General features: G+C 40.6%; 1 protein-coding gene across 1 annotated transcript in view; it reads left to right on the forward strand.

Moving 5' to 3' along the window:
* The window catches only part of ATP13A5 (ATPase 13A5), a 110,436-nt gene that overhangs the window by 24,480 nt on the left and 59,726 nt on the right, over positions 1-26,230 (forward strand). Inside the window, exons 6-9 of the mRNA XM_058555609.1 lie at positions 4,854-4,923; positions 7,531-7,665; positions 18,010-18,069; positions 18,995-19,148. Coding sequence (XP_058411592.1) covers positions 4,854-4,923; positions 7,531-7,665; positions 18,010-18,069; positions 18,995-19,148 — 419 coding nt within the window. The remainder of the gene's footprint in view (positions 1-4,853; positions 4,924-7,530; positions 7,666-18,009; positions 18,070-18,994; positions 19,149-26,230) is intronic.

Genomic DNA, 26,230 nt, shown 5'->3' on the forward strand with positions numbered 1-26,230 from the left:
CCACCAATGTGACATCACTGAATGTGGAGCTGGGAAGAGATGCTCAGAATTGGCTCAGTGATTCTGCAGGGCCAAACTTAATTCTCAATGTTTGTCACACCATTGAGAGAAAAGCCATGCCTATTAGTACCAGAGGAAAGAATTTCCACCCCGGCTCAGCTCCAAGCCAGTGGAAGCTGTTCCAAAGGAAGAGAGAACATTGGAACAGAGAGAAAGAAGGAGGCAGGAGAGAGAAAAGGAGATTAGGGCTGACATGAGACCCTACTCTCTTACTCCTCTGGTCTTGCAGGGAGCAAAAGTCAAAAAAGAAATCACGCTTATATACCATGACCTTTATCCCCTTTGAAAGCTCCATCCCTAGGAAACAGCCCAATTGTAGACACTCAACCATCAGATCAGTTCTTTGGAAAGGAGCAAGGAAGGGTTTGTTGGAGTAGAGGAGAGATAATTCACTCATTCTTCTGGAAGCCAATAAGATTGTCTCAACTCTTAGCATTCAGTTAGAAGTTAATAAGTTACTTAAAAATATGACAGTTTGCATAGGGCATTTAATAAAAATTAAACAGACCACTGAGATCAACATTCTCTTTTTAATAAGCTAGATTTGTCAGACCCATGGTTCTATGGTTCTGGGTCCACTGAAAGTATGAAATCACTTAACTTCAACGCCTTGTTTCAGAGCAAAGCCCTATGGCGATATCAGTAAGCCTGAGTCCTGGGTCTCCCTGGTGAGATCCTGCCTGAGATGTCTCGGACCCACCTCTACTCCATGCCGTCCCGGTCCTCTGCTCTCCAAATCCTCATGCCTGAGAATACTCTGGGCACTTTCCCAAAAGAGCTGACTGGAAGCACCTCACTTGAGCCTGACTTTCTCTGAGGCTATCAAGAAATAAGCTTTAAGAAATGAAAGAAATGGACAGGTCACAGATGAGCACTAATACGAAAAACTAAAATGACTTTTATGTCTCATGTAAAATGGAGCTTCTCTGTATAAATGTTTCATTAAAGTACAGAAGCAGGTTCAAGCACTGCTCAAATAGAGATTTTTTTCCCCCAGAAAGCAATTTCTCAAAACATGCCAATCTTATTATTATTTTTAATGGGAGGGCTCTAAGACCAATATACTTGTTATGCTATACAACCATACCCAAATCCCAGCAATTGGATACCATATATTTTTTTTTCCCTCCCCAAAGCCCCAGGATATAGTTGTATATTCTAGTTGTAAGTCCTTCTAGTCCTTCTCTGTGAGCTAGCCCCACAGCCTGGCTACAGACGGACGAGTGGTGTGGTTCCGCGCCCAGAAACCAAACCCGAGCCACCGAAGCAGAGCGCACCAAACATGAACCACTAGGCCATCAGGGCTGGCCCTGGATGCCATATTCTATGCATCTATGAATTTCTTGTGTCTTCTTTCCTTTATAAAGCAGGAGTGTTAGGGGAATGAGGGATTGGGTACCAGAATCACGTGGGAATTTTCTAAAACTATAAGTCTACTCCCTAAAAATTCCAAAGTTCACGGAAGTAGGTCATGGCAGAATCCCCTGGCTCAGCATTAACTGTTTGCAAAACTGCAAGTCTCCCTCCCTGCTGAGGATTCTATTAGTGGCTTATCAGGGTGGAGGCACAGTGGTCGTGTGCAGTGAAAATGCTCACCAGTGATTCTGACACGGTCCTCCTGCCTCCTTGAGGACCCCCACTCTAGTCTCCACTATCTGGAGCCTGAAGTGCCTAACACACAACATATTCTCAACAATTATTTGGTGAATAAATTGATACATGAATGAATGAATTAATGAATGAGCAAAAAATCAAATTCAGAAAGGTCATAGACCATCCCCAAAAGATAGTCTTCCTAGTCATTCATGTTTGGTTTTTCAGAAATAAATATGTTCCAGCAGATTTACTAATATCTGATGATCACAGAAAACTTCAGTGATCCTCCAAGTCAAGCTCATCACCAGTGCGGAGATGCCCTCCACAACTTCCCTGTGAGGAAATTCTTCAATCTCCTTTGGAGAGAGACCTTCTACCTCCAAAGCAGTTATTCTCATAATGACTAGTTCTGACTATTAGACAAGTCTACTTAGTTTTATTCAGCCTGTTTATTAGCCCGGAATAATTCTAGGGCCTCTTTTCCCTGCCAGCTCATCGGATTTTTAAAGTCAGGGCACGTAATCTCTTTTATTCCTTGGAACTTTTCCTCGTGGGACCCAGCTTCAAGCTTCGTGTTCCTTCTGGTTGCTCAGCCATTGGTCAATGTCCTTGAAAATTCTGCTGGGCTTATGCTGAGACTGAAGATGAGTACACAATCCCTGAACACACAATACTTTTTGGCAAGAGATCGTGGTAAAGATGAAGCAGCAAGGGGCATGCCAGACTGTCATTTAACCAGGGCCTAGATGAGCCCTAAGGAGGGCAATCTACAGGCAAGTATTTATCCTCTGGATCTGTCCTCGTGGGCTCTGAGTGCCTCTCCCTTACTAGTAATATCAGAAACCATCTCACCAGACAAGGAAAGCCTAACAGCTTCGGGCGCTTGGCTTGCTCCTTTCTAAACTGGCTTTGTATAGCCTGTGCCCTCCTGTAGTTCTACAAACTGGGTTTTCAGCCTTCTTAAGGGAGAGAGCATTCTAGACTTGGGTCACAAAGGTCCTCATTAATTAAGTTCAATGTTTTGGGCACATTCTCTGTGTCGGACACTGTTTCCCTAGATGCTAGAAAGCAGAGTTAAAAAGCTCCATCTCTGCCATTAAAGAGGGTCCAGGAAATTTGGGAAGAAAGACACGTAACTATATGTTACAATTCAAAGTTGCTAAGAAAAAAAGTGTTGTTGGAGGAGAGAAAAATCCAGTTAATTGTTCCGTAGGAATGGGAAGGACTTCAAAGGTGGCTGCCATGTATTGAGAACTTGTCACATCCTGGACACTTGTACTAAATGCTTTATACATTTATCTCATACGCTACTGATAGCAATTTTATAACACATATATTGTCAAACCCATTTTATAGATAAGGGGACACAGGCTCACCCCTCATTCATCTATTCATTCATTTGCCAAATAATTCTTGAGTGTATTATAGGTATTAGGCCCTATTTTAGGCATTCAGGATATATCAGTGTCCTCTAGAAGCTTATATTATAGTGGAGGATAGAGTCTATTGTTTGCATGCTTATTAACGTGTAAAAAATAAGGTGTAATTTCAGATTATCAAATACACTATAAAGAAAAATGAGATAGGTTAAGGAGATAAAGAGAATCTGAGCTGGGGGTCCGGGTAGCTATTTTAAATAGAATTATTAGTGAAGGCCCCAATAAGGAGGTGCTATATGAACAGAGACCTGAATGAAACGAGGAAGGGAGCCATGCAAAGATGTGGGGGAAACTGGTTCCAGGTAGAGGAAGCAGCAAATTCAAATGCTTAGCTGGTTTCCAATCCAGGTCTGTTGGATCTCAGATTTCTCAACCAGTTGGGTCTGTTGTCAGATTTGGTTCTCAAAGACTGAGAAGGCATTTACAGTGTGCAGAATGTGGGAAGGGCATTCCAAGCAGAGAGAGAGAGAAGACCAAGTTCAGGATCCTGAGAAGTTCTGACCGTTGGCCAATAACAGGTTATTTCCACAGATTCTGGAAAAGAATCCTGAACACCAAAGTGGCTTGAGTTATGGTCTCTTCCCAATGGGATGTTTAGGGACTTGTGAAGTCAAACAGCAGCACATGCTGTTTGACCTGTCTGCTTCCCAACATCTCTGAACCTCAGTGTTCTCACAGCATGGAGTCAGAAGACCTGACCCTTGCAAGCAATAATTGTACTTGGAAAAGCATAGCTTGAAGTCAGACAAACTTGGGCTCAGCTCTCTGTTACACCTTAGACCAAAGATCTATCACACAGATTTTCGCCGTTGGTACTTACTAAGGGCAGAGTGTGAAGTCGAGTCACAGAGACCATGGTGTGAAGCCTGGCTCTGCTTCTTTCTAGCTCTGAGACTCTGGGAAAGTTATTAGTTTATCTGCACTTCAGTTTTCCTTGCAATAAAGATGATAATATCAAATCTCAGAGGGATAATGTGGTGATTAAAAGAGATAATGCATATAAAAGGTTAAGTGCAGTAGTTTCTGACACTGTCATCTCTGCTTAAAAGTTATATTGTCATGACTAATATTAGATATATGCACCTTTGGCAAAACACGCACACTGAACAGTCCTTCTCATTGGCAAAATGGGGATATTAGCCCTTTCCTTTGGACTACTGTGGTGATCAAATGAGAGAATCTTTTGTGAGAACTTTGTAAATTGCAACATGTACAAATATGAAGTCTTCTTATTGTAATGTAATATGTGTGGATTTACAAGGTGTTAGCCATGAAGACCATATATCTATCATCTTTCAGTTCGTTGGCTCATTCATTCATGTATTTGTTGAGTTCTTATACTAAGAGCCTGTCCTAGGTGCTGGAGATACCAAGGTAAGATAGACATGGTCTCTAACATCAAAAACAATCTAGAATGCCTGCGAATTCCAGGAACACCTTCATTTCTGTGTCTTTTTAGCTGCTCTTAGAGTATAATCAAATTATTTTTAAAATAACTCAAAATGCCTTTCTAACTTCATTTTGACTCTTGAGTTGTATGGTACTTAAGATATTTTGTGACCAGAAAAACCATTTTGTCCATCATGCACTGACTTTCATTTTAAAAATGTATTAGTATTTTAGGATTTGCACATTAATTTTTAATTGAAGGCACAAAATCCTTAAAGAGTAGAGAAGTGACTTCCGCTTAGTTTAGCCTGTACTCACTTATCAATGAGCTTGTAGGTGTGACACTAACAGATGACCCATCTCCTCCAGAAGATTAGTGTGCGGGCCCAATACCATTGAGGTCGAAATCGAACCCATATGGAAGCTGCTTGTTAAACAGGTAACTAGCTGTTTTCTTTTCTTTTTGAAAAAAAATAACTTCTATCTTTACTTTTCACTTCCTACTACTCAGGGGAATCTTAAACAACACATGGACACTTTGATGTGAACAAAATCCGGGTTTTGTGCAACTTCTTTTTGTTATTTCCCTGTTGTCTTCACTCTACGCTTATCCTATCTATTGAGGTGGGGTTTTTTTAATAAATATATATATATACATTTTGTTCCAGGCTTTCTAATTGGTCCTTTTCAATCACCACTTGTTTTAAATTCAAATCTGCTTTAAAAATCCCTTCCTGGTGTGAGGAAAGATTCCTGTTTCATAATCTCCTCTCTGTTTGTTTTGTTTTCTTATGTTATTGATGGTGGTCGTGGTGGTGAGGAGCGCAATGTTATTACATCTGTGATCTCTTTGAGATTTTTATATTGTTCTATTATTTACATTTTCTTGAGAGTGACTTCTTCCCTTGTTAGCTTTTTTTTTTTTAAGAATATTTTCTTTGTGTGCTTTTAAGTCATTATCATTTTTTTTGGTAAACTTACCTTAAGCGGGACATTCCCCCTCCACTTTTCTCTCTGTGCTCACTCTCCCTCTTTGATGGCTCTGTATTGACCACTTACTGGTCCCCATGGGTCCCCAGTTCAGAACCGGGACTTAAATTGGAGATTTGGGCTCTGTCCCACGGGCATCTGTTAGATGCAGGCCCTGAGCCAGCCTGGGGCTTAGCCAAGTTCACAGCAGCATGGTAGGATAGAATGGACTCTATTTTCTCCCACTCCACCCTCTGCTGGTGGTTGTGACTTTTCTTAGCTTCTGCTCTTGGGGAAGGGAAGCCCACTGCTACCCCTGTTTTCCTCTGCAAGCTTGGGTTTTGTCCCCTGCCATTTATGGGACACTTTCTGTCTTATTCCCCCTATAACTGAGCTCCTAGCTGTCTCTCCCCAGTCCTTGTCTGGAAGCCAGTAGACTGATCACGTCAGTCCCCACTCAATGCTGTATGTTTCTAGTCTATTTCTGATCTAGAAAGATGGTCGTTTTATTTTTGAGCATGGTCATCTGTTTTTTTAAATAAGATTTTTATTAGACTTTTTTCTTAGGTCCACAGCGAAATTGAGTGGAAGGTACAGAGATTTCCCATATACTCTTTGCCCCCGCGTATGAACAGTCTCCCCCACTATCAAAAAGCCGGCAGCTTTCTAAACTTTTTATTCAAGTACATTTTCAAATTGTCCAAAGACATTCCCAGGTGTCAATTTGGTCTATTTTGAAAATAGTGCTGGTATTTTCTGGCACCTGTTTACTAGTGCTTTAGCAGAAAAAAAGGAAGTAAAACTACTTCTTCACATTTGGTTTCAAAAGAATTTTGAATAAGGGAGCTAAATTAATTATGATGGTGTTCTTTCTTCTACGAGAAGTATTTAACCAATTTTCTACTGAGTTTATATAAACTCAAAATCGTATTATCATTAGTGCATAATCTACAATTAGAGCATTTTATGTCAGGCAAACAGAAGAGCTATAATTTGTAAGAAAAGCGAGTTGCAATGGAAACAATAAGACATGTTAAGGAACAAAAGCTTTTTTAATATACAAAATATATCTAAGGGTTTAAGAAACTCTTAAGACATAGCCTATTAACTTATTAACCAAATGTCAGTTCATTTTTAGGAGTAAAGTAGAAGTTTATTTAATCTGTTAGAGAATTATAGAAAGTAGGGGTAAGAAAGAGCAGCAGTATTTTAGGTAATAGTTCATCTAGTTCATAATAATCATAAAGAGCACTTCACCAAGAAAAGAAACCTTGTTTCGCTCAGATGGGCTCTTTAATTCACACTACACGTGTACGTCATGTGACCTTCCCTAGCTCCCTCAGGTTGCCCTCTCTGCTATCACCATTAATAGTAGAGTCAGCAGGACCAAAATGGGGGAAATGAGAGAATAAAAAAAGTTGAAGGTATTACACAAAAATACCTGCATGGCGACCAGCTTTGTGGCTGGTGATACATTCTGCCCATGATTTTCACTGTAGGTTTGGATAGGACCTTCTCTTCACTCTTCCTCCTGTTCAAGGGAAGGCCCACTCTGACGACTAAGTCTCAGAAGATCTTGCTCAGACCTGTGACATAAAGAGTATGTTATTTTAAAATTACGTGGATAAAACTAGAATCTTTAATTTTCATCGTACAACTTGACAAAACCTGAAGCGTGTGATTACGTGACAAAGAAACCTGCAATAAAAATGTTTAAAATTGAAGTTTGTTTTAAAAAAAGACTGAATCATGTGTCTCCTCCATTATGGATAAATCTTTTTAAAAAGGTAAATTGGTGGATTTTTGTTATTGGTAAAATATTGTCGAAAATTCAAAATAAATAAGGACAATCAATTTGTGGGCATGGCTCTGAGTGCTTAAAATAATTTTGCTTCCATCGTATCATATCCTATTTGCCTGACACTGTCTCCACCAAAATTAATGGATTTCTAAGTAAATATTAGAGGTTGTTGTATGTTGTAAAAAATGGGAAAAACCATTCTATAAAGAAATGATATTATCTTGACTGCTACTAAGGTCCATGCAAGGGACTTAAATGCTGTTTTTGTATCTGCAGGTTTTAAATCCATTCTATGTGTTCCAAGTCTTTACCCTAACTTTGTGGATGTCTCAAGGTTACATAGAATTCTCTTTGGCCATCATCATCTTGTCTGTTATCTCCATTGCCCTAAGTGTGTATGATTTGCGAAAGGTAAGAGCTGAAATCACAGTTGGATTCTGTTTAGCTTTTGGCTGCAAAAGAAGCAAAACCTAGGGAATTTCCATTAAGAGCAAGGAGTTGCTTTGTTAAACATAAGTTATAACAAAAAGAAAAAAAGCAAGGGCTTACTAAATGTGGGATCTCAGGAAGAGGGCTTCAGGAGTATAGGGAGATTTAAATGTCTTTGCAAACTCTGATTATCAACTGAAGGCTACATTGAATACTCCATTTAGAAGGACTCAGACTGTGTCTGAGTATGGTGGAAAAGATGCTGTGATGGATTAATCATGCTAGCCATAGTTTTAAAAGAATGAGTTGCAGCATCCTAACCATGCATTTTAGTCAAGACTCTTTCAGTTTGCAGTGACAGAAACCCAACTTGACGTAAATTAAGTAGCTTATAAAAGCCATTTCAGGGTCATTCTTACTTTGGGCATGGATGGATCCAGGTACTCAAACAATAATTAGGAATCTGTTTCTCTTTATCTCTTAACCCTGCTTTACTGCAGTGCTACTCAAAGTATGGTCTGCAGACTGGTGCTGGCCTGAAGACTATTCATTATCTGTCTGTGATAGAATAAGTATGACTGAACTCGAGAGTAGGCATTTATAAATTTTTAGAGCAATTTGATACTACCGCACCATCCAAGCATGTGATTGCTTTTCTAGTGATTATGGTTTGAGAAATAATGTTTCACTATATATGGTCTTTATACCCAGACAGAGACTCTCTATATACTGACAAAGATGACCATAGAACAGTTTGAGGTATATGTGACCTTCAGGGCCTATGATCTCAGATGAAGAGAGACATCTTCTCTTTACTAATGTCCATATTGTCGGGGGAGAGGGAGAATCTCCCTCTGCCCTTTTCCTTAAGGTTCTTATGGCTGGGCAAATAATCAACAAGACAGGTTAGCAGGAGAAAATAATACCAAGTTTAATAACATGTATACATGGGAGAAACTCAGAAATGAGCAACTCGTCCCTCTGTCTAAGCTGCTTGCTTAAGTATTGCAGCTAAAGGCAAGGAACGTGTTGGGGGTGGGTAGTGGTCTGGGACTTCAGAGGGCAGGAAGACAATTCTTTTCGGGGTCATCTATAGATAATGTGGTCAGGGAGAGACAGAGTTTTTGATAAAAGAGGCTTGGTGCCTTTCCTATTGTAACCTCTATCCTACATTATCTTTACAGCCATCAAGATAATAACTCCTTCCTGAAACAAATCTTTTGTTTTAAATTCTTTAGGCAGTTTGGGAGGGGAAACTCAAATATTCTTCCTGAGTTCTCTGAGTCCTTATTGTCTTCAGCTCGAAATAATCCGCATACCAGAGTGGTGCCTCCTGGGGTAGCTTGCCCTGAGCACCATCAATATCAATATCCCCAAAAGATCCTGGTTGGGCCAGCTGGAAGCAGAAGACGGCAGTGCCTACATACTTTCATCTGCCTCCAAACCCTCTTTCTTCAAGCTCTTTTAATTCAGCACTTCAATCCATGTTCCTTCATGTTGCAAGATATGCTATTTTCCCTTGTTCCTAAATGTTCTCCCCTGTGGACTCCAATTTAGTTTTCACTAGATGCGTCATCTGTCTCTCATGCAAGCACAGTCTTAATCAGAAAATGGTTTTTAAGAGCCTCCCATTTCCCTTCACTCCTGAACCCCCTCTTAGGCTGTCCTGCTAATTCCTAGACTCTTTTGTAACGCAAACTCTTCTCACTGATGAGAGATAGTAAGTTCATAGTTCATAACTTTTCCCTCTCTCACCGACATTGTCCATCTTATAGCCATTTAAAACCTTCCTTTTTAAAAAAATCAGTCTTATAAATGATATAACAACACATTCTGAAATAGAATTTAGCTGATTATTACATAGACCCTCTGAGTCTCAGCTCCCCACAGCGCTTTTCTAGAAAATGTTCTGCTACTTTGTTTAAGATTCATCAGACTGAATCATGAGGCAACCCCAAAAGGATGTCTCACTGTATTTGATGCATACTTTTGCAAACTTGACTGTGATATTAGCTTTTTAGACATGAGGGGGCAATGATACTTGTGTCAGCCCGTCAACTCTATTGAGCTGTTGAAACCACCAAGTCTCAGACTCCATCCTTCATTTGGAGAGGAGGAAACTAAGATACAGGGAGCTTGTTCCAGGTCATCAAGTGGATTTGTGACAGTCAGGGCTTGTGGCTCCTCATCAAAAGAAATTCCTCTGTATGTGCAATATTTCCTTAGCAGAAAGCCCTTTCCAAAGTAGCACCATAGCTGGAGATGAAAGTCGAACACAGTGTGAGAAGAGAGATGAATTCTAGCTGTCAGCAGAGTAAGCTCTGGGCACGTGTCAGTTTTTTCCAGACAGGGAGGTGTTTAAACAAGCCTAGCTGAAAGAGACTCTTATTCCTACGCAATGTCTGTCATTCAACAAATGTTAGGTCTAATATTGGCTTTTTGTCTGGTTTCATATCTTGCAAATTTTGAGTTATGAAGTGTTTGATGAGAAATGAAAGAAAGGTAACACGTATTTAAAGAGTTAGAGAACAGGATCTAAAAATGAAAAGTTAAATGAATGGAGACACTCTGAGCTAGAGAGTGAGGACTAGAATGGCTTTATTTGTTTGTTTTTGTGTTTTTGGCTTTTTTTTCTAAAATGAGTACCCGAGTGTGTTTCTTCATGAACTAATTTAAATCACAAAAATACTAACAGTGACCAGTAACCGCCTTTGATGGTGGCAAATCCTTTCTGTCTGGCTGCCAAGTCAGGGGGAAGTGTGGCTGTCCTTCTGATGACCCTGGTCATTTGAGCAAAAGCTTGGAAATAGACACCAGGACAATAAAAGATCTGACACATTCTGCTCAGTCACAGTAGGAAATTACAGTGTCCCAAACTTTTCCCGTGGTCCTTTGAGAAAGGTGTGTAATGTGAAGCCCCCAACTCGAATTCTAGTTTCTGGTTTTTGAGAAATCTTTCCTTTGATAGAATATCTAATTTGATACCTGCAAGCCACTCATATGCCTTCTGGCTTAAGTCGAACATCAGTGAATACAGTTCCTCCTCCATGTGCTTCAATCTATTAGGAAGACACCTACACACAATCACCCAAATATCTCCTCACAAACCATCTCAGTGTTCTGAGGAAAAATACAGAACACTCTGAGGACTTTTGGCGGGATGACCCTATCTAGTCAAGTTCAGATCTCCCTCTTACTACTCCTGTTTGTGTAACTTGACACTATTTGTTACTTGACACTTTAATCAGCTTCCTCATTTATAAGATGTGTGTGTGTGTGTATGTGTGTGTTCAATGTCATAGTTGAAAGAAGGAAATGAAATAATGAATTTGAGGTATTTATGTTCCTGGTACATAGTAGGCACTCACCAAATGTTAGCACTTATCATCGATGTTGCTGTCTTTATTATTATTTCTGGAATGGGGAAAGTAGGTGATGGAAAGATGGGAGGGGCACAGAGATTGAAGGGAGGAGCCCTATAATTTGAGCAAAGAAGTAACGAGAGAACATCCCGGGACAGGACTGCCAACAACCACTGACTCACTCACTGTGTGACCCTAGGGACTCTTCCTGGGCCTCAGTTTCCTCAGCTGTAAATAGTAGAGGTTAAACTTTGTTTTCTTAGGTCCCACCTTTATAGAATTCTAACGTTTTGCTGGGGTCACCAATAAGGCATGAAAAAGAGCCTTTGAAAACTTTAAAACACTAGTAAGAAACTTTCTGGCCACTGGAAATCCAGAAGCATGTGCTGTAGACTGGAGTCAACTCATATAGGACCCTATTAATCATTGGACTACCTATCTAGATAAACTACTCAGTCAGGATGGGTACAAATAATAGAAACCTATTTAAACTACCTTAATTACAAAAGGGACCTATATTATAAATATGCACCAGTCACTCATGGGACCAGAGGACCTAAGTACAGAGGGACTTTACCAGAGGCTGGACCCAGGAACTTGGGTTACTCTCTCTACCCAAGAAAACTTGGGTTTTCTCTGGCAGGTATGGAATGTAGTACGCACGTATTTTGGGGCAAGCGCCCCGCCCTCACTCCTCTTCGCTGAGAACTGGGCACACCCAGCGCTGTGGCAACCTAAAACTAGTTTGCTTCATGTGGCTCTCTCCTTCTATTGGCACAGTTAGTTGGAACAGTGGGCACCTGGCTCCGTGGAAACCAATCCATCAATAGGGGGATGCCAACGTATCTTTTTGCCTGGGATGTGGTCTGAGAAATGATGCATAGCTAGGAGCAAGGTGGCCACCCTTGATTCCCATCATGGACAAGAAGAGAAAAAACTTTTGCAGAGAAAGAGAGCAAAAGAATGAACCAAATACACAGTGAACCAGAGAGGAGCAAGACAAAGCCCAGCAGAGCTAGAGAGAGTCACCTGCTCCTCACAGCATCTCCATCCAAGCTTCTATTTGGAGCCTTGGGACACCTGGCTGCACTTCCCACCTTAGGTTTCATGAGACTTGCCTGACTCCTCATAAATTCTCATCTTGTGCTTAAACCAGCTTAACAAGTTTCTGTTATTTGCAGTCAATGAGTCTCAAGTAAATGTGGTGTTACTGCTTGTCCATTATGCCAACTAGAAGGTTTCAGCATGTTTCCTTGACTTAAATACTGTCTTTGTCCTACACATTTCGCATCTATATGTTTACGACAAGTTTCAGTCACTCTTTTAAAATTCCTTTACAATGTCTGTTTCTTCATTTGGAACTCAGATATACCCCTCTTTAAGGAAACCCAAAAGAAATATAGAAATTCCTATGTAGGAGTTAGGGGAAGGGTTGTAGGAAAAATTAGGTTTGATTCTACACTTCAGAGGGCAATGTTTTTGTAAGAGAATTACTCGAGATTCCCGAGCTCCTGACCCATTAAATCAAAATATCCGGGGTAATAACAGGAATCTGCACTCTCAACGGTTTCGTAACTGGTGGTTGTTATGCATTCTAAAGGCGTGAGAGCTATGTTATAGGGGAATCCAACAAAAGACAAATTCAAACACCAGGATTCCAAATATGTAATTTATTCATTACTGTCATCATCGGCTGAAGATAAAAGTTCATAGGGAGGTTTATTTTTTTGTTTTATTAAAACAGGATCTTACCATGTACATTAATCTGGAACTTGCATTTTCTGCTTTATAATATATGTAATGGCCATCCACCAAGTAGACAAATAATTCTAAATTGTGTTTTAAAATAATGGTGTGATATTCCATGGTATACCATAATTTATTTAACCATTTTCTTATTTATGAAAAATAAGGCATTTCCCCCCCAATTTTTACCCCTACAAATATATTGAATTAAACACAACTATACTATAGGTATGTCCTCACATATTAGTGTTTGCATTTTTTTTTTTTTTTTTTAGCAAAGCAGCCAAAGCCAGGTTGCTGACTCAAAGGATATGTATATTTTGGATGTTAATAGATGCTGCTAATTTATTTTTCCAAAATTAAATAATTCCTTCTCCCACCAGCAACATATGAAAGTACCCACTGCCCCAGATCCTCACCAGCATTTCATTTTGTATATTTATACTTAAAATTTCTCAATCTAATACATTTTTTTAAATTATTTCTCACGGATATTGTAATTTACATTTCCCTGGTTACTAGTGAGATTAGACACATTTTCCTTTGTCTAAGAGATTTTCATTTTTCTTTTCTATTTACTATACTTTATATCCATTATATATAGGGAAAAGTTTTATTTTTTCATCTTTTTTCTCTTGACCTTGACTTTTGCCAGACATTTAAAAATGTATATGGTCAAATAGGTTTCTCTGGGCCGGCCCCGTGGCTTAGCGGTTAAGTGCGCGCGCTCTGCCGCTGGCGGCCCGGGTTTTGATCCCGTGCGCGCACCGACTCACCGCTTCTCCACCCACGGTGAGGCCGCGTCCCACATACAGCAACTAGAAGGATGTGCAGCTATGACATACAACTATCTACTGGGGCTTTGGGGGGGAAAAAATAAACAAAACAAAACAAAAAAATAATAGGTTTCTCTTTTCTTTATGGTTTCTGGGTTCCTGTTTTGCTTATAAAGATCTCCTCTTCCAAAATTTGATATTCCCTGTTTTTTGTATTTATAATCTGTTTAAATCCTTAATGGAATTTAAACATTCAGCTTCTGCATCTTAACAGAATCCCTAAATGCCTTTGCTCAAAACAGTGACTGAGATGGAACTTCAGACTTGATGTCAGTATTGCAAAAGATATCTTTAAAAAGAAGAAAAGGAATCAGAGGACAGACATTCATCCCATTAGTAGACCATATTTGCTAATAAAAGCTTATCTGACCCAACCTGTAAGGCATCTTGTAACACTATACAAAATGGGCCAGTTTCCTGAAACTGGATCTTTGCAGTTTAAATCATACGTCCTCAACAATCAGTATCTGTCTAGCACTTTACAGTTTACAATGGGCTCCCACATCCATGAAGTATGTGCTTGTGTGGGGCACGGCAAACTGTAAAATGACACACATATGATTGTTTATCATCCTACCACCTGCGAGGGAGGGACAGGGCCATCAGGGAGGGGCTCACCCAGTAGCAGTGGCTATAGACCTCAGCCCCGGGTTTCCTGACTCGAAGTTCAGTACTACACACTGCCCCACTGAGCAGAATCTCAAAGTGACCTGAGAGCTTTCTTGCAGCGGTAAATGATTGTTTGATAATTTTACAACAAAAAGCAGATTTGGGGAAGGAGGTTGGCAGGAATGGAAGAAGGAGCATCTGCCACCATCTCTAAATCATCCTGTTGAGCCACGTTGAAGTTCACCATTTCACTGAATTAAAGACCTAGCTAAACAAAGACACGCTTTTGAAAACTGGAAGAGGAGAGCTGCTGGCAGGAGTGGAATAAGATATCTTCCTGCATCTATTCTAGTCCAGATCATGCTGCATAGAGAGAGCTTACCTTGCCTGAGCCAAGAAACACCTGCTGCAGTCCCTTTCTGACAAGTCTGGTGAGGGTATAGGTGCAAACTTTGCCACTCAGTTCTATTTACATTGAGCTGTATTGCACCCCCCATTGCTGGCTCCACGGCGGCTGCTAGAAATAGTACTGAGTGTACGGGGCCCATAGTACTTTGCCTCCAGTCGTGGCTGAGCCGGGCTCAAGAGACACCTGAGTTGATGCTCTCATTACTCGTCTCCAGAGGAAATCCAGCCACAGCAAACACAAGGACACACAGCAACAGATGCTGAATAATAACAATATGCAAATTAGACTTGGAAACTAATCCTGGTCCCACTGAACAGGGACTGAAGTAACCAGAGAGGACCTAATGAAAATCAGGCAGCGAGCTTGGAAATCATGGCAAGCATCAAGCACTTGCTTTCTCCTAGCTGGTTGGTTGTCACAGAAACCCGTGTTTGCAGAGTTTCTGAGTACATTAGCTCAAAGAGGATGCTTACGTTATCCTACTCTAGTGTTGTTAGGAGGAGTAAAATAATTCAGTTCTATTAAATAGATACTTGCTGAGGGCCTACTATGTGATAGACCACAGGGATACATAGATGAATACATGGTCCCTTCTTTGAACTGCCTGACTTGCAGGAGAGACCTGACAAGCAGACAGCAAGCTGTAATGGAATGTGATCAGTACAGTAACGCAGGTGGAAACACAGAGAGCAGAACAATTCATTCTTCCTGGGGATATTAGGGACTTGTGGAGTGGAGGTGACATTTGAGCAGGGCTTTAAGTGAAGAATCAGTAGAAAACCAGGGGGAACATTCTGGGGAATAGCTTTGAGCAAAGGCATGGAAGCATGGCAGGCTACACAGAATGCCAAGTCTGATAAACAAATCCAGCTTTCTGCCATAATGAGTTTTGAGAATCACAGTCAGGCATTATTAACTCCTACTTCATTACTTCCAAATGTGTTGATTATCCTCCTCTTAAGCTAGGCTGAAGTTATCATGGCATTGATAAAGAGAGTTTGCTAAGCAAGAAAAGAACTTAAAGAAATTTATAAAGAAGGATGTTTATCTTCTCAAAGGAAACAAGCTGTTTTCAAGCACTTGGGGAGAACATATTCATCAACAGAAAAGGCTTGAGAGTCAGACGAGTTTCATTGGGTTTGATTGTTGATCTTAATCCTTAGTAAATAAATGATTGTAAGCAAGCTACTGGAGCATTTTAAAGCCCCTGTTTTTCTGTTTTTGCTTTGTTTCTATTCATTGGGGATAATAACATTTTCATCATAGGATTATTTTGAGGATTAAAAAATCAAGCACTATATTCCAAGTGCCTACAACAGTGCCTGGCACATAGTAGCTGCTTAATGTTCTAAATTGCTTAAAAATAATAATAATTTGAGTCTTTTATATACCCTAGATATTTCATCTATGAAGCCTTAGGGGTTATGAATAAATCTCTGATATGCAAAATAAGTCAATATCATGTCATTTTAGAGGATGAAGGGAAGTTGAAAATGATCCAATTCAATGTCATCTCTTTACAGAGGAAACGACTAACATATAAGGTGAAATTTCTTATAGATGAGTACATGGCTGGTTAGGTGGCAAGCCTGACCCACGACTCAGGAATCTTGACTGAATCCAGTGTTCTTGCCACAGAACCACGGCTGACTTTCTCACTGTTATCCATCATTAAAATGGAGCCCCAACAGACAAGCCTCAGGAAGTCAATTTATGGCAATGAATATGTGCCAACAGTAATATCACTTCTTCCACTCAATTAGTCCAAATGATTGAAGTTTACCTTTTCATGCAAAACTGAATTAAATAATAAATTGTTCTGTATAAATATTAACACTAAATTCATTACGTTCTCTCAAGAGGAAAGTTGCATAATTGTGTGTAATGCTTGTCTCAGCCTGGTGACATTTGTAACATTAAGAATCGTCAACAGAACAGATAAAAATAATTTACTGTAACATCTAAGAGGAAATGTTTTATATCTGAATTATATTAAGCTATGTTTAAGTACTGTTGACAGTATACAGACCTCTCTACTTAAAGGTATCCAAGTAACTGACATCCATACAGAGAGGGACAGTGCCTTCCAGGGATGCTCCAGCTAGCCCAGCGTTGCACTCCCTCCGACTATGGCGCCCCCTACAGTCATATGGGGAACTGCATGGACAACATCCCCTCCCCACCTGCCTTCCTGTCTTCTATTTCCTCCGCTTTGCGCAAGTCGTATCTCAATGAATTCTACCTCAAGAGAATCTTTCCACTTTGCATTATACCCTCAAAGTGAAATAAGTCAGAAAGAGAAGGTCAAATACCGTATGATTTCCTTCATTAAGTAGTAGGTAATAACAACAATAAACAAACACATAGGGACAGAGATTGGATTGGTGGTTACCAGAGGGGAAGGGGGGAGGGAGGAGGGTGAAAGGGATAATTCGGTACATGTGTGTGGTGATGGGTTGTAATTAGTATTTTGGTGGTGAACATGATGTAATCTATGCAGAAATAGAAATACAATGATGTACACCTGAAATTTTTACAATATTATAAACCAATGTTACTGCAATAAACAAAAAATTAAAAAAAAAAAAAAGAATCTTTCCAGCTGATGTACTCAGACAACTGTTTTTTCAATAGCAGCTTTCTTATTAATCATTAACACTCATTGAGCTCTTACCATAGTAATGAGTACTATCCGAAGGGATAGCTAAGATGAGCACTAACTAACTTAAAACAACCTCATATAATGCAGGCAGTTATTATTTCCACTTTCAGAAGAGGAAAAGGAAGTTAGCTAAATAAATCATAAGGGGTAGCACCAGAACTCCAAACAGAGCAGCGTGACTCCAGCATGCAGACTCTTACCCAATATGAAAATCCACCAGTTTGTAAAGGAGGAAATGGCTGTTCCACATACAATCAAAACAATGCAAATATTCACAGGCTCTTACAATGGAAAGCCACTTACAGATCAAATTCAGCTTTGTTATTTTACAGACAGGGAAACTGAGGCACCGAGAGAGGAATTAACCTGTTTGTGGTCTCATTCTTCCCCAGTCTAATCGTGCATCCTCCAGAGGTGAAGCCTCAGTGCCTTAGTTTGGGTCCTGGGGGGCGGTCAGTGGCTGGGCATTATTTTTCTTGGGATTGAAATAGCATTAAACATATGAACATATTTGCTGCTGCTAATAGGGGTTGGGTGGGGTAGAGGCTGGGGCAGGGAAGCAGGAATATCAAAAGTGGAACTTGAGTCTTTGTCCAGAATCAGCTTGGCTGTGACAGCAGACTTGGCATTTACTGTATTGAGATCGTGTGGTTTTCGGGATATGGACCATCTAATATTTAAATGTTGACTTTAAATTGGTAGCAATCGGTTAAGCTGCACAACCTTGTGGAGGATCACAACAAAGTCCAGGTTACAGTTATGGTAAAAGGCAAAGGTAAGTGAGATGTTCTGCCGTCTTCAGCATCCTAATATTTCAGGGTGGAGTTGTTCTCATTTGTTATTGATTATTAGTCAAAGAGAAAAAAGTCTTTTGTGATTGGGTTCAGGACTGGGGCTAAGGTGAGGCAAACAAGGCATCTAAGATGCAAAATTTAGAGAGGCAAGGATATGCAAATTCTCACCTGTTCTGGCAGGACCCTGAGAGAGATCGACTTGTTGAATTTCGTGCCCTCGGTACCGTGCTTGCCTCACCCTCATCCAGCCCTGATTGAACAGTTTCTACCCAATGTCTGGGTTCCTTCAAATTCCCTCTGCCCTACGTATTTCACTTGCTTGAATGTTACTGGGTAAGCCATCTTAAGGCTTTTTGATTTGCCCAATAAACCATCCCAGACCCTACATCATACATTTTGATCTGTAATCTGGAACCCAGGCCTGAATGAGGCTTGTAGATGGCTGTCTGGACACTTGCCATTTGCTCTGAGTTAGTCTGGGTTGGGGTGGCCATGGCTCCCTGCAAGGAGTAAGGAGCTGTACCCTAGGGCAGCTGAAGCTGTCTGGAGGGTTTACACTAGGCCCCACTCCAAGAACAGAGTGTGACACAGAGGCTGGGGAACCCAGGCAAAGACAGTCAGCAGCAGCAAAGGCGCACTTCTCCGTCGACCTTGAGTATCTTCTGTTGGCAGAACGTTGTCCCAGGTACTAGCATCAAGATGGGATCTTGTTGCTGAGGTAACCTTCTGCTATGGCCCGGGAACCAATTCCCTAATCCTGGTTCTCTGGGAATTTGCAGTCGAGTGGAAAGGCGCTGGAGCAGGTCAGCATGCAGGGTAACTCTTGGCCAACAAGTTGATAAGAGTTCTCGCTCATTTTCATTCTTAAGCAAAAACAGAAAAAAGTCAGCTAGTCACGGAAACTGTGCTGTCGTGTAGGTTTGCAGGAGCTGGAATCCCGTCTCTTGGTCCCTGGAGATATTCTTATTCTTCCCGGAAAATTTTCATTGCCATGTGATGCTATTCTGATTGATGGAAGCTGCGTGGTGAATGAAGGCATGCTCACAGGTAGGCAGTTGTCATGGTGCTTTCTCTTTCCTGCTCAACATCTAGGCCAAGCGTTAGCAAAGCAGATCAACATACACTCACCTGCTTTATACCAGGATCATGCTAAGATGCTGAGAGATCGGGGAGGGAGACACACCCAGCCTATTCATGCAGGTGGAGACTCAATATATACAGACAGGAAACATTTAACAATATAAGAATCAAGCCACAATAAATACGAAACTAGAAGAAAAATCTAACACAACATGTGACTAATTAACTGCCTGAGGGATGGGGTGAATATGGTGCTTTGGATTCAGAGGGTGAGAGCACTATACTGTTTGTTGCACAATCTCTTGATAAATATGAGAATTGTTTCTATACCTATCCGAATAAAACACAACCCAAAACCACCAACTCTCACAGTTGGCAGAGTGTAGAGATTTTCTCTAGCCCTGTACCCTATAGATGGAAAACTGAGCCCCAGGTTCCTCTGGAAAGGAGACTGAGTTGACCCTTCAGGGAAAAGCAGTGTAACAGTTCTCTTCTTCAGAATCGTATCTCTAGTTGATCTCACTGAGCAGAAAACCAATTTTCTAGTTATGGTTGATCTGTCCTTGTTCTCCTTTGTACTTTGGAAAGTCCACTTGAATTTGTGTCATCAGTAAGGCATTATTTATGAAATATTCTTTAGGCAAAAAAAAAAAAGTGCACAGGACATGGTAATGGGAGAAGAAGAGACTATACAGCAACGCAAAAATAGAAACTATTTGTCTTTTGAGCTTACAAATTTTTGCATTTTTCTGTTTTCAAATGGCTAAAGACAAGAAACACACACACACACAAAACTTTTTAACATCACTTAAATGTTAATGGAGTCATTATCTATTCCTAAACTGTTCAACACAAGCAGCTTTCACATTAAAAATGGGTCTGCTTAATTTAAAATTGAGACAAGAAAATGTAGTAAACATAACTCTGTTCGATTTGATTACAAAATACCTCTTTAATGTGTTGAAATCTAACTGCCTTATAATGATAGTGATGGGGATTTGCATACTGATCACATCTTTCATCCAGAATGTTGCCGCAGTACCCACTGTGCAAACCTCAAGCCCAAGAAAAACTATCCCCTCCACTCAAGGGCAGAACTGTCTCCTATTTCCCAGGAGCCTGCCGATGAAGAATGGCTTCTCTCACTGGCGACGGGGAGCATGGCCATGAGAAATCGGGGGAGGACTGACAGCAGTGTTTATTTCCCTGGGTCTACTGACTCGGGTGCCCAGTACTTGCCTTGATTCTGAGGAAAACTCAGTGAGTTCCCCAGAAGTAGAACTGGCAAACAATGCTGCCTTTGAACAAATGTGTAAAATTGACCTAAACTGACCTTAAATATTAAGTGGCTTTTCCTAGGTCTGTTTCTGGAAAAATAAAGTCACCAGCATTCGTGTCTATGTAATCTAAGTACTGATAAAAGTCAATGTTAGAGATAGACACATGAAACAGAAATACATATATTTCTTTTTCATTAATTTCTTCAAAAAGATCCAAGTACCCCAGGCTCTAAATATTACACAACCTACGTAGATCCTCCTGCTCACGTACCTATTTGTGGAAAGGATCCTGATTGAGCAATCAGGTTAGAGTTAGATTCCTGAGACTGCACAGGTATTCCTAGAGCATTTGTCCACAAATGTGACTCAGCTGCTTTTGTCCCCATGTGCAAAATTGTCCTTTGCATATATAGAAGTCTTTATTTATGTAAGAAGAAAAATAGCAAATACTCCTGGCATCGCTATAGGAATAACTTTTATATTTCACTTCATCATGGCATAAAACCAAATAAACTAGGAGCTATTATAATACCCAATTTATAGATGAGGACACTGAGGTAAAAAGCGACCAGGGCTGCTTAGCTGGCAAGTGAAAGAATCACAGTTAGAGGTGGCGTTTGCTCCCAGAAATGAGGGATCATAGGAGTGAGGAGAAGGATTCTAAGCTGGGTGAAGCCACTGTCTTCAATTTTGGGGCCTCGTCACCTTTTTCCTCTACTGGGTACTCCCATGCATAGCGCATGCCCATTGTAGGGTCTTCCATCTCCTCATCTCCTTGGCCTCATCCTATTGCCAAAGCTCAACTATGCAAGAAACTTAACTTTATTTTATAACGACGCTTAATTTTTATTTGGGCTCCAAATTTTGCCATCCTTGAAAGTATGCAGTGTGAAGTATCTGGTATAAGACAGACAGTTATCTCCATTGATGAGCAGGTCCTCCAGATCCTAGTCTGGCTCCCTAGGGACAATGTTGGCTAAAGGAATTTTCTGAAGAATATTCCAGATCACTAATAAATGTGCAAGGCATTGGGGAGGGGGATCTTGTCTAGGACAGCTCTTCTGTCTGTTGCTCTCACTCTACTCTGGGCTTGGGAAATTTGCCAAGCCTGTACACCTGGAGAAGAAGGCAGACCTAGGTGCCTTTTGCTCTGAGTTTCCACAAACTTCTAGAATGTTTCCATGCCCTGCTTTGGTGCCGGCCTCTTTTCTCAGGGACACACAATATCTAAGTTTCCTTTGGATTTTCTTCCAATTCCCAGTCCAGGGATTTTTATTTAGCTAGAAACGTAGTAGAGGGAAGGCATGGTGAACAGAACAGCTTTGTTCTTACTCTCAGGTGGTCTCTAAAATTCATGATCAAACTTATGAATGACTTTGAAACTCAAAAGCCAGTTATGGACTCCTCTGTCCTTTTTTTCTGCCTCCTAAAGCAATGATCCCCTTCAAGTTCTGGCTCCTCACAAAGCCGTCAAGAGGCAAAAGGGAATACCATGGGGGAAGTCTATTAACATTTTGAAATTTTCTCTTGGCATAATAGCTAATTTTTCTTAGTTTTTATATATATCAGGTACTGTGCTAACATTTTACATAAGTTATTTCATTCAATCTCCAACTCTATAAGATTATAACTCTATAATCTAAGGCCCAGAGAGGGTAAGTAATTTTCCTAATGTCGCACAGCTTTAAAAGAATGGAGCTGAGATTTGGGTTATTTGTTTATTCATTCATTCATTCATTTCAAAAAGGTTTATTACCCCTACTATTGAGCAGACACTCTACTAGGTGCTGGGAATATGGCGGTGAACAAGGCAGGTAAGATTTCTACCCTCATGGAACTGACATTCTAGCAAGGAGACAGAAAACGTGAAAATAGGTAAATGACATAAATTTCCAACAGTTATAAGTTCTATGAAGAAAATAAAACGCTCAACCCAGGCATTTTGACCTCAGAGCCTATGCTTGGAACTGCAGTAGTCCTCCTTATCCACGATTTTGCTTTCTGTGGTTTCAGTTACATGTGGTCAGCTGTGGTTGGAAGATATTAAACAGAAAATTCCAGAAATAAACAATTCATAAGTTTAAATTGCGTACATTTCTGAGTATCCTGATAAAAACTCCCTCTGTCCTGCTCCATCCCCCTCTGTCACGCTCGGGACATGATTCATCCCTTTGTCCAGAGTATCCATACTATATACGCTACCCACGTAAGGGGACACTACTGTACTGCCTTCTCTTTGGGATTCTCTTAGGGATAATTGTGAGAGAGAGGGTTAGATTTCACTCTGCCACAATCCTCTTCCCTCTCCCTCTACTCATCAGAATTACTGATTTAATTTACATGTATGTGTGGGAAGTATGCAGTGATCTGATTTGAACACACAGGAATTTCCTTAAGTGGCTATTTCACATTTATATCCAGTCAGACAAGCTGATACTCAGTTGATAGGTCAGACCTTTTCCTCTCTGCCTGTTTTCCTTTCCTCCTCTCTCTCACTCTCTTCTCCTTTTCTTTTGTTTATTCATTCATTCATCCATTTATTCCATAAAGGTTCAAAAATGCCTGATATGTGCCAGGCACTGTGTTGTGTGTTGGATTCACCCAGATGAATGGAAATGACCCCTGTTCTCAAACAGTTGACAGTCAAATGGTCCCAGAAATATAAATAAACAGGGACATGGCATTTCAAACACTGTCACCATGAGGAGCATCTGGTTCATTACGGACAAAGAAGATACTCTCCATTTCACAGCAGCCAGGATCTCCAGGTCCCAGAAGCCAACTGAACAGTTGATGATGAGTGTACTTCCTTCTGAAACCCTCTCCAGTCTACTTAGACCTCCAGACTTTTGTATGTGAATCCATCCTTTTCTGGGATTCCAAGAAAGGCCGGGTACAAGACTCATTAATACATGAACAGTGTCAAAGAGACTTGAAAATCGTCTCTGTGTAAAATCATCTGATTTGAATGTTATTTCTGGAACATTCTCTCCAAATGACTTCTATCTCTGGTTGATCAAATACCGGCCTGCTCCCAATACCGCTGTTTGTGTGTGCAGAAACATACACTAATGTTAGTCTAAGCATATATTGTGGATTAATATTCTGTGATCCAAAGGCAGAAAAACATTTGAAGTTATCTGTAAGTATTTGCCTTTACACAGGCTGATTTCAAAATAATATGGTACAATGATTCGGAGATTTGTCAAAAGGTTTTATCCCTTTTACAAAGCCATTTGGAATGCAACAGATAAGTCCACACAATGGATGAATATCATAATTTTAAAGAAATGACTTAGGGACAATGTTGGCTAAAGGAATTTTCTGAAGAATATTCCAGATCACTAATAAAAATTTTATAGCTTCTTGCACCTTAGGATGTAAAAATGCACCATGGTAGAAAACTAGTTTTGAAAAGCCAATCATAGAAAAACCTGGGTAAACATTTTTATTCAATTCATCCAGGCATTTAGCAAAAATATGTATTTTGAACCTATTACATACCAGTAGGGAAAATGAGGAATATAAAAAGTTATACATGTCAAAGTCCTTGCCCTCAGTTATTACCTAGAAGGAGAGAGAGAATCTAAATTTACATAACTAAAATCAATATAACACTATTTCGGGCCAGCCCGGTGGCGTAGCGGTGAAGTGTGCGCTCCGCTGCGGCAGCCCGGGGTTCAGATCTGGGCACGCACTGATGCACCGCTTGTCAAACCATGCTGTGGCGGTGTCCCATATAAAGTGGAGGAAGATGGGCATGGATGTTAGCCCAGGGCCAGTCTTCCTCAGCAAAAAAAAGAGAGCAGGATTGGCAGATGTTAGCTCAGGGCTGATCTTGCTCACACACACACAAAAATAGTAATACTATTTCCAAATTAGAAATAAGACATGTTATCTTACTAATTAACATTTAGCAAAAGACTGATGGAATTTTAAATTAATTCCAGTGCTTTTTAAATTTGGGAGCCAGAAGTGTTTTTAACATTTTTATTTTGTCTCTGAAATGTATCCTCTTTGAACTCTGAACTACTTTTCTCTGTAGCTTAAATATCCTGTCTTACAGCCATCAGGGAAAGGAGAGGGACGATACCAGCAAAGGATGAGAGTCAATGACAGGATACGCAGGTGGCCTGGTTTAGCCGGAGTTTGTGTAGGGGAATAACAGCCAATGATGCTCAGATTGTGGTGGTTTTGACGATCTAGCAAGAGAGTTTGAGCTTTATTAGTAATGGCAATGGGAAAGCTTAAGGACTTTTGATTAAATAGTGAGATGATAAAAGGGGTCTTTGATAAGATTCATCTGGAAGTGGTGTGGGATGACTAAGGCGAGCAGGGAGCTGGAGGGAAGAGACCAGTTAGGAGGTGTGACCAACGTATATACATATATTGGTCTCTGCCCCTGGTTCCTGGTACAAAGCTCCTAACCTTGTAATTTCCTGAGTGATAAGAGCACTAGGAACATCTTTTGTTCTAATGAGGCGACTCTGGGTGAGCTCCTGGATAGAGGCTGGTCACCAGAAAGATCAAGCCATGATTAGAAGCTTGGAATTTTCAGCCCTACCCCCCATTCTCCAGAGAGGGGAAGAGAACTGGAATGGAGTTAATAATTGATTGTGCCTATGTGAGGAAGCCTCATAAAATCCCAATAGTAGGGGGTTTAGAGAGCTTCCAGGTGAGTGAACACATCCATATATTGGAGGGTCCCAACTCCCCACTCTACGGGGACAGAAGCTCCTGTGCTCAGGACCCTTCCTGTGTATCTTTTCATCTGGCTGTTCCTCTGTATCTTTTGTTGTACCCTTTAATAAACTGGTAAATGTAAGTGTTTGCCTGAGTTTTGTGAGCCATTCTAGCAAATTAATCCAACCTGAAGAGGGGGCCACAGGTACCTCAGATTTATCAGTCAGATGCACAGGAAACAACGTGGATTTGCAATTGACATCTGAAGTGGGGTGGGAGCAGTCGTGTGGGACCGAGCCCTTAATCTTTAGGATCTAACGTTATCTCCAGGTAGATAATGTCAGCGTTCAGCTGAATTGAGTTAAATTGTAGGACAACCAGCTGGTCTCGTAGAATTGCTCATTGTGGGGAAAAACCCCACATATCTGATGTCAGAAGTGTTGTGAGTGTGGTAGCAGCGTGAGAGTAAAGGAGAACCACACACAGGAGGAGGAAGGACGAGAGGTTTTCTTGTAACTCAGGAGGTCAAGGCAGGTTGTGGTTAAGGTACTTATTCATAAGAAAGATTTATTGATTCCACTGCAGCCTCAAGTTACCCAGGGCATGTATTTGCACTTCAGAGAGCTAAACAAATTACAGCTAATCCACTGTTAAAGCAACCGCCACGAGTCAGATAGTGATTGCCAGTGAAACCATTGGGACCTAGATGAAGATTCCAAGAATGACTCGGTGAGGCAAGCTCACAAGGAAGAAGCAGTAGGAGGTGAAGACTTGTTCCATGAGAGGGCAGAGTATGGGAAGAGGAGATATCAAAGATGCTTCTGAGATCGGAAACCAGCGACTCAGCAAAAGAGTGGTACCATAAGAGAAAGAAGAGAGTCAGGAGGAAGTTTAAGGGATGAAAATATTGATGTAGATTTTCGGTATGTTGAGTTGGAGAAGGTAGTGAGATATCAAGGTTGGGATGAACAGCCCACAATTGGGAAACACAGAACAAGAGCCCAGGAGAGAGGAAAGGTGAAGATAGACATTACTGATGTATCTATTTAGAGGTGCTTATTAATGGAAGTAGAGCTGAGGTCATCC

This window comes from Diceros bicornis, chromosome 15, assembly GCF_020826845.1.
Source record: "Diceros bicornis minor isolate mBicDic1 chromosome 15, mDicBic1.mat.cur, whole genome shotgun sequence".
In the NCBI taxonomy this organism is placed as follows: domain Eukaryota; kingdom Metazoa; phylum Chordata; class Mammalia; order Perissodactyla; family Rhinocerotidae; genus Diceros; species Diceros bicornis.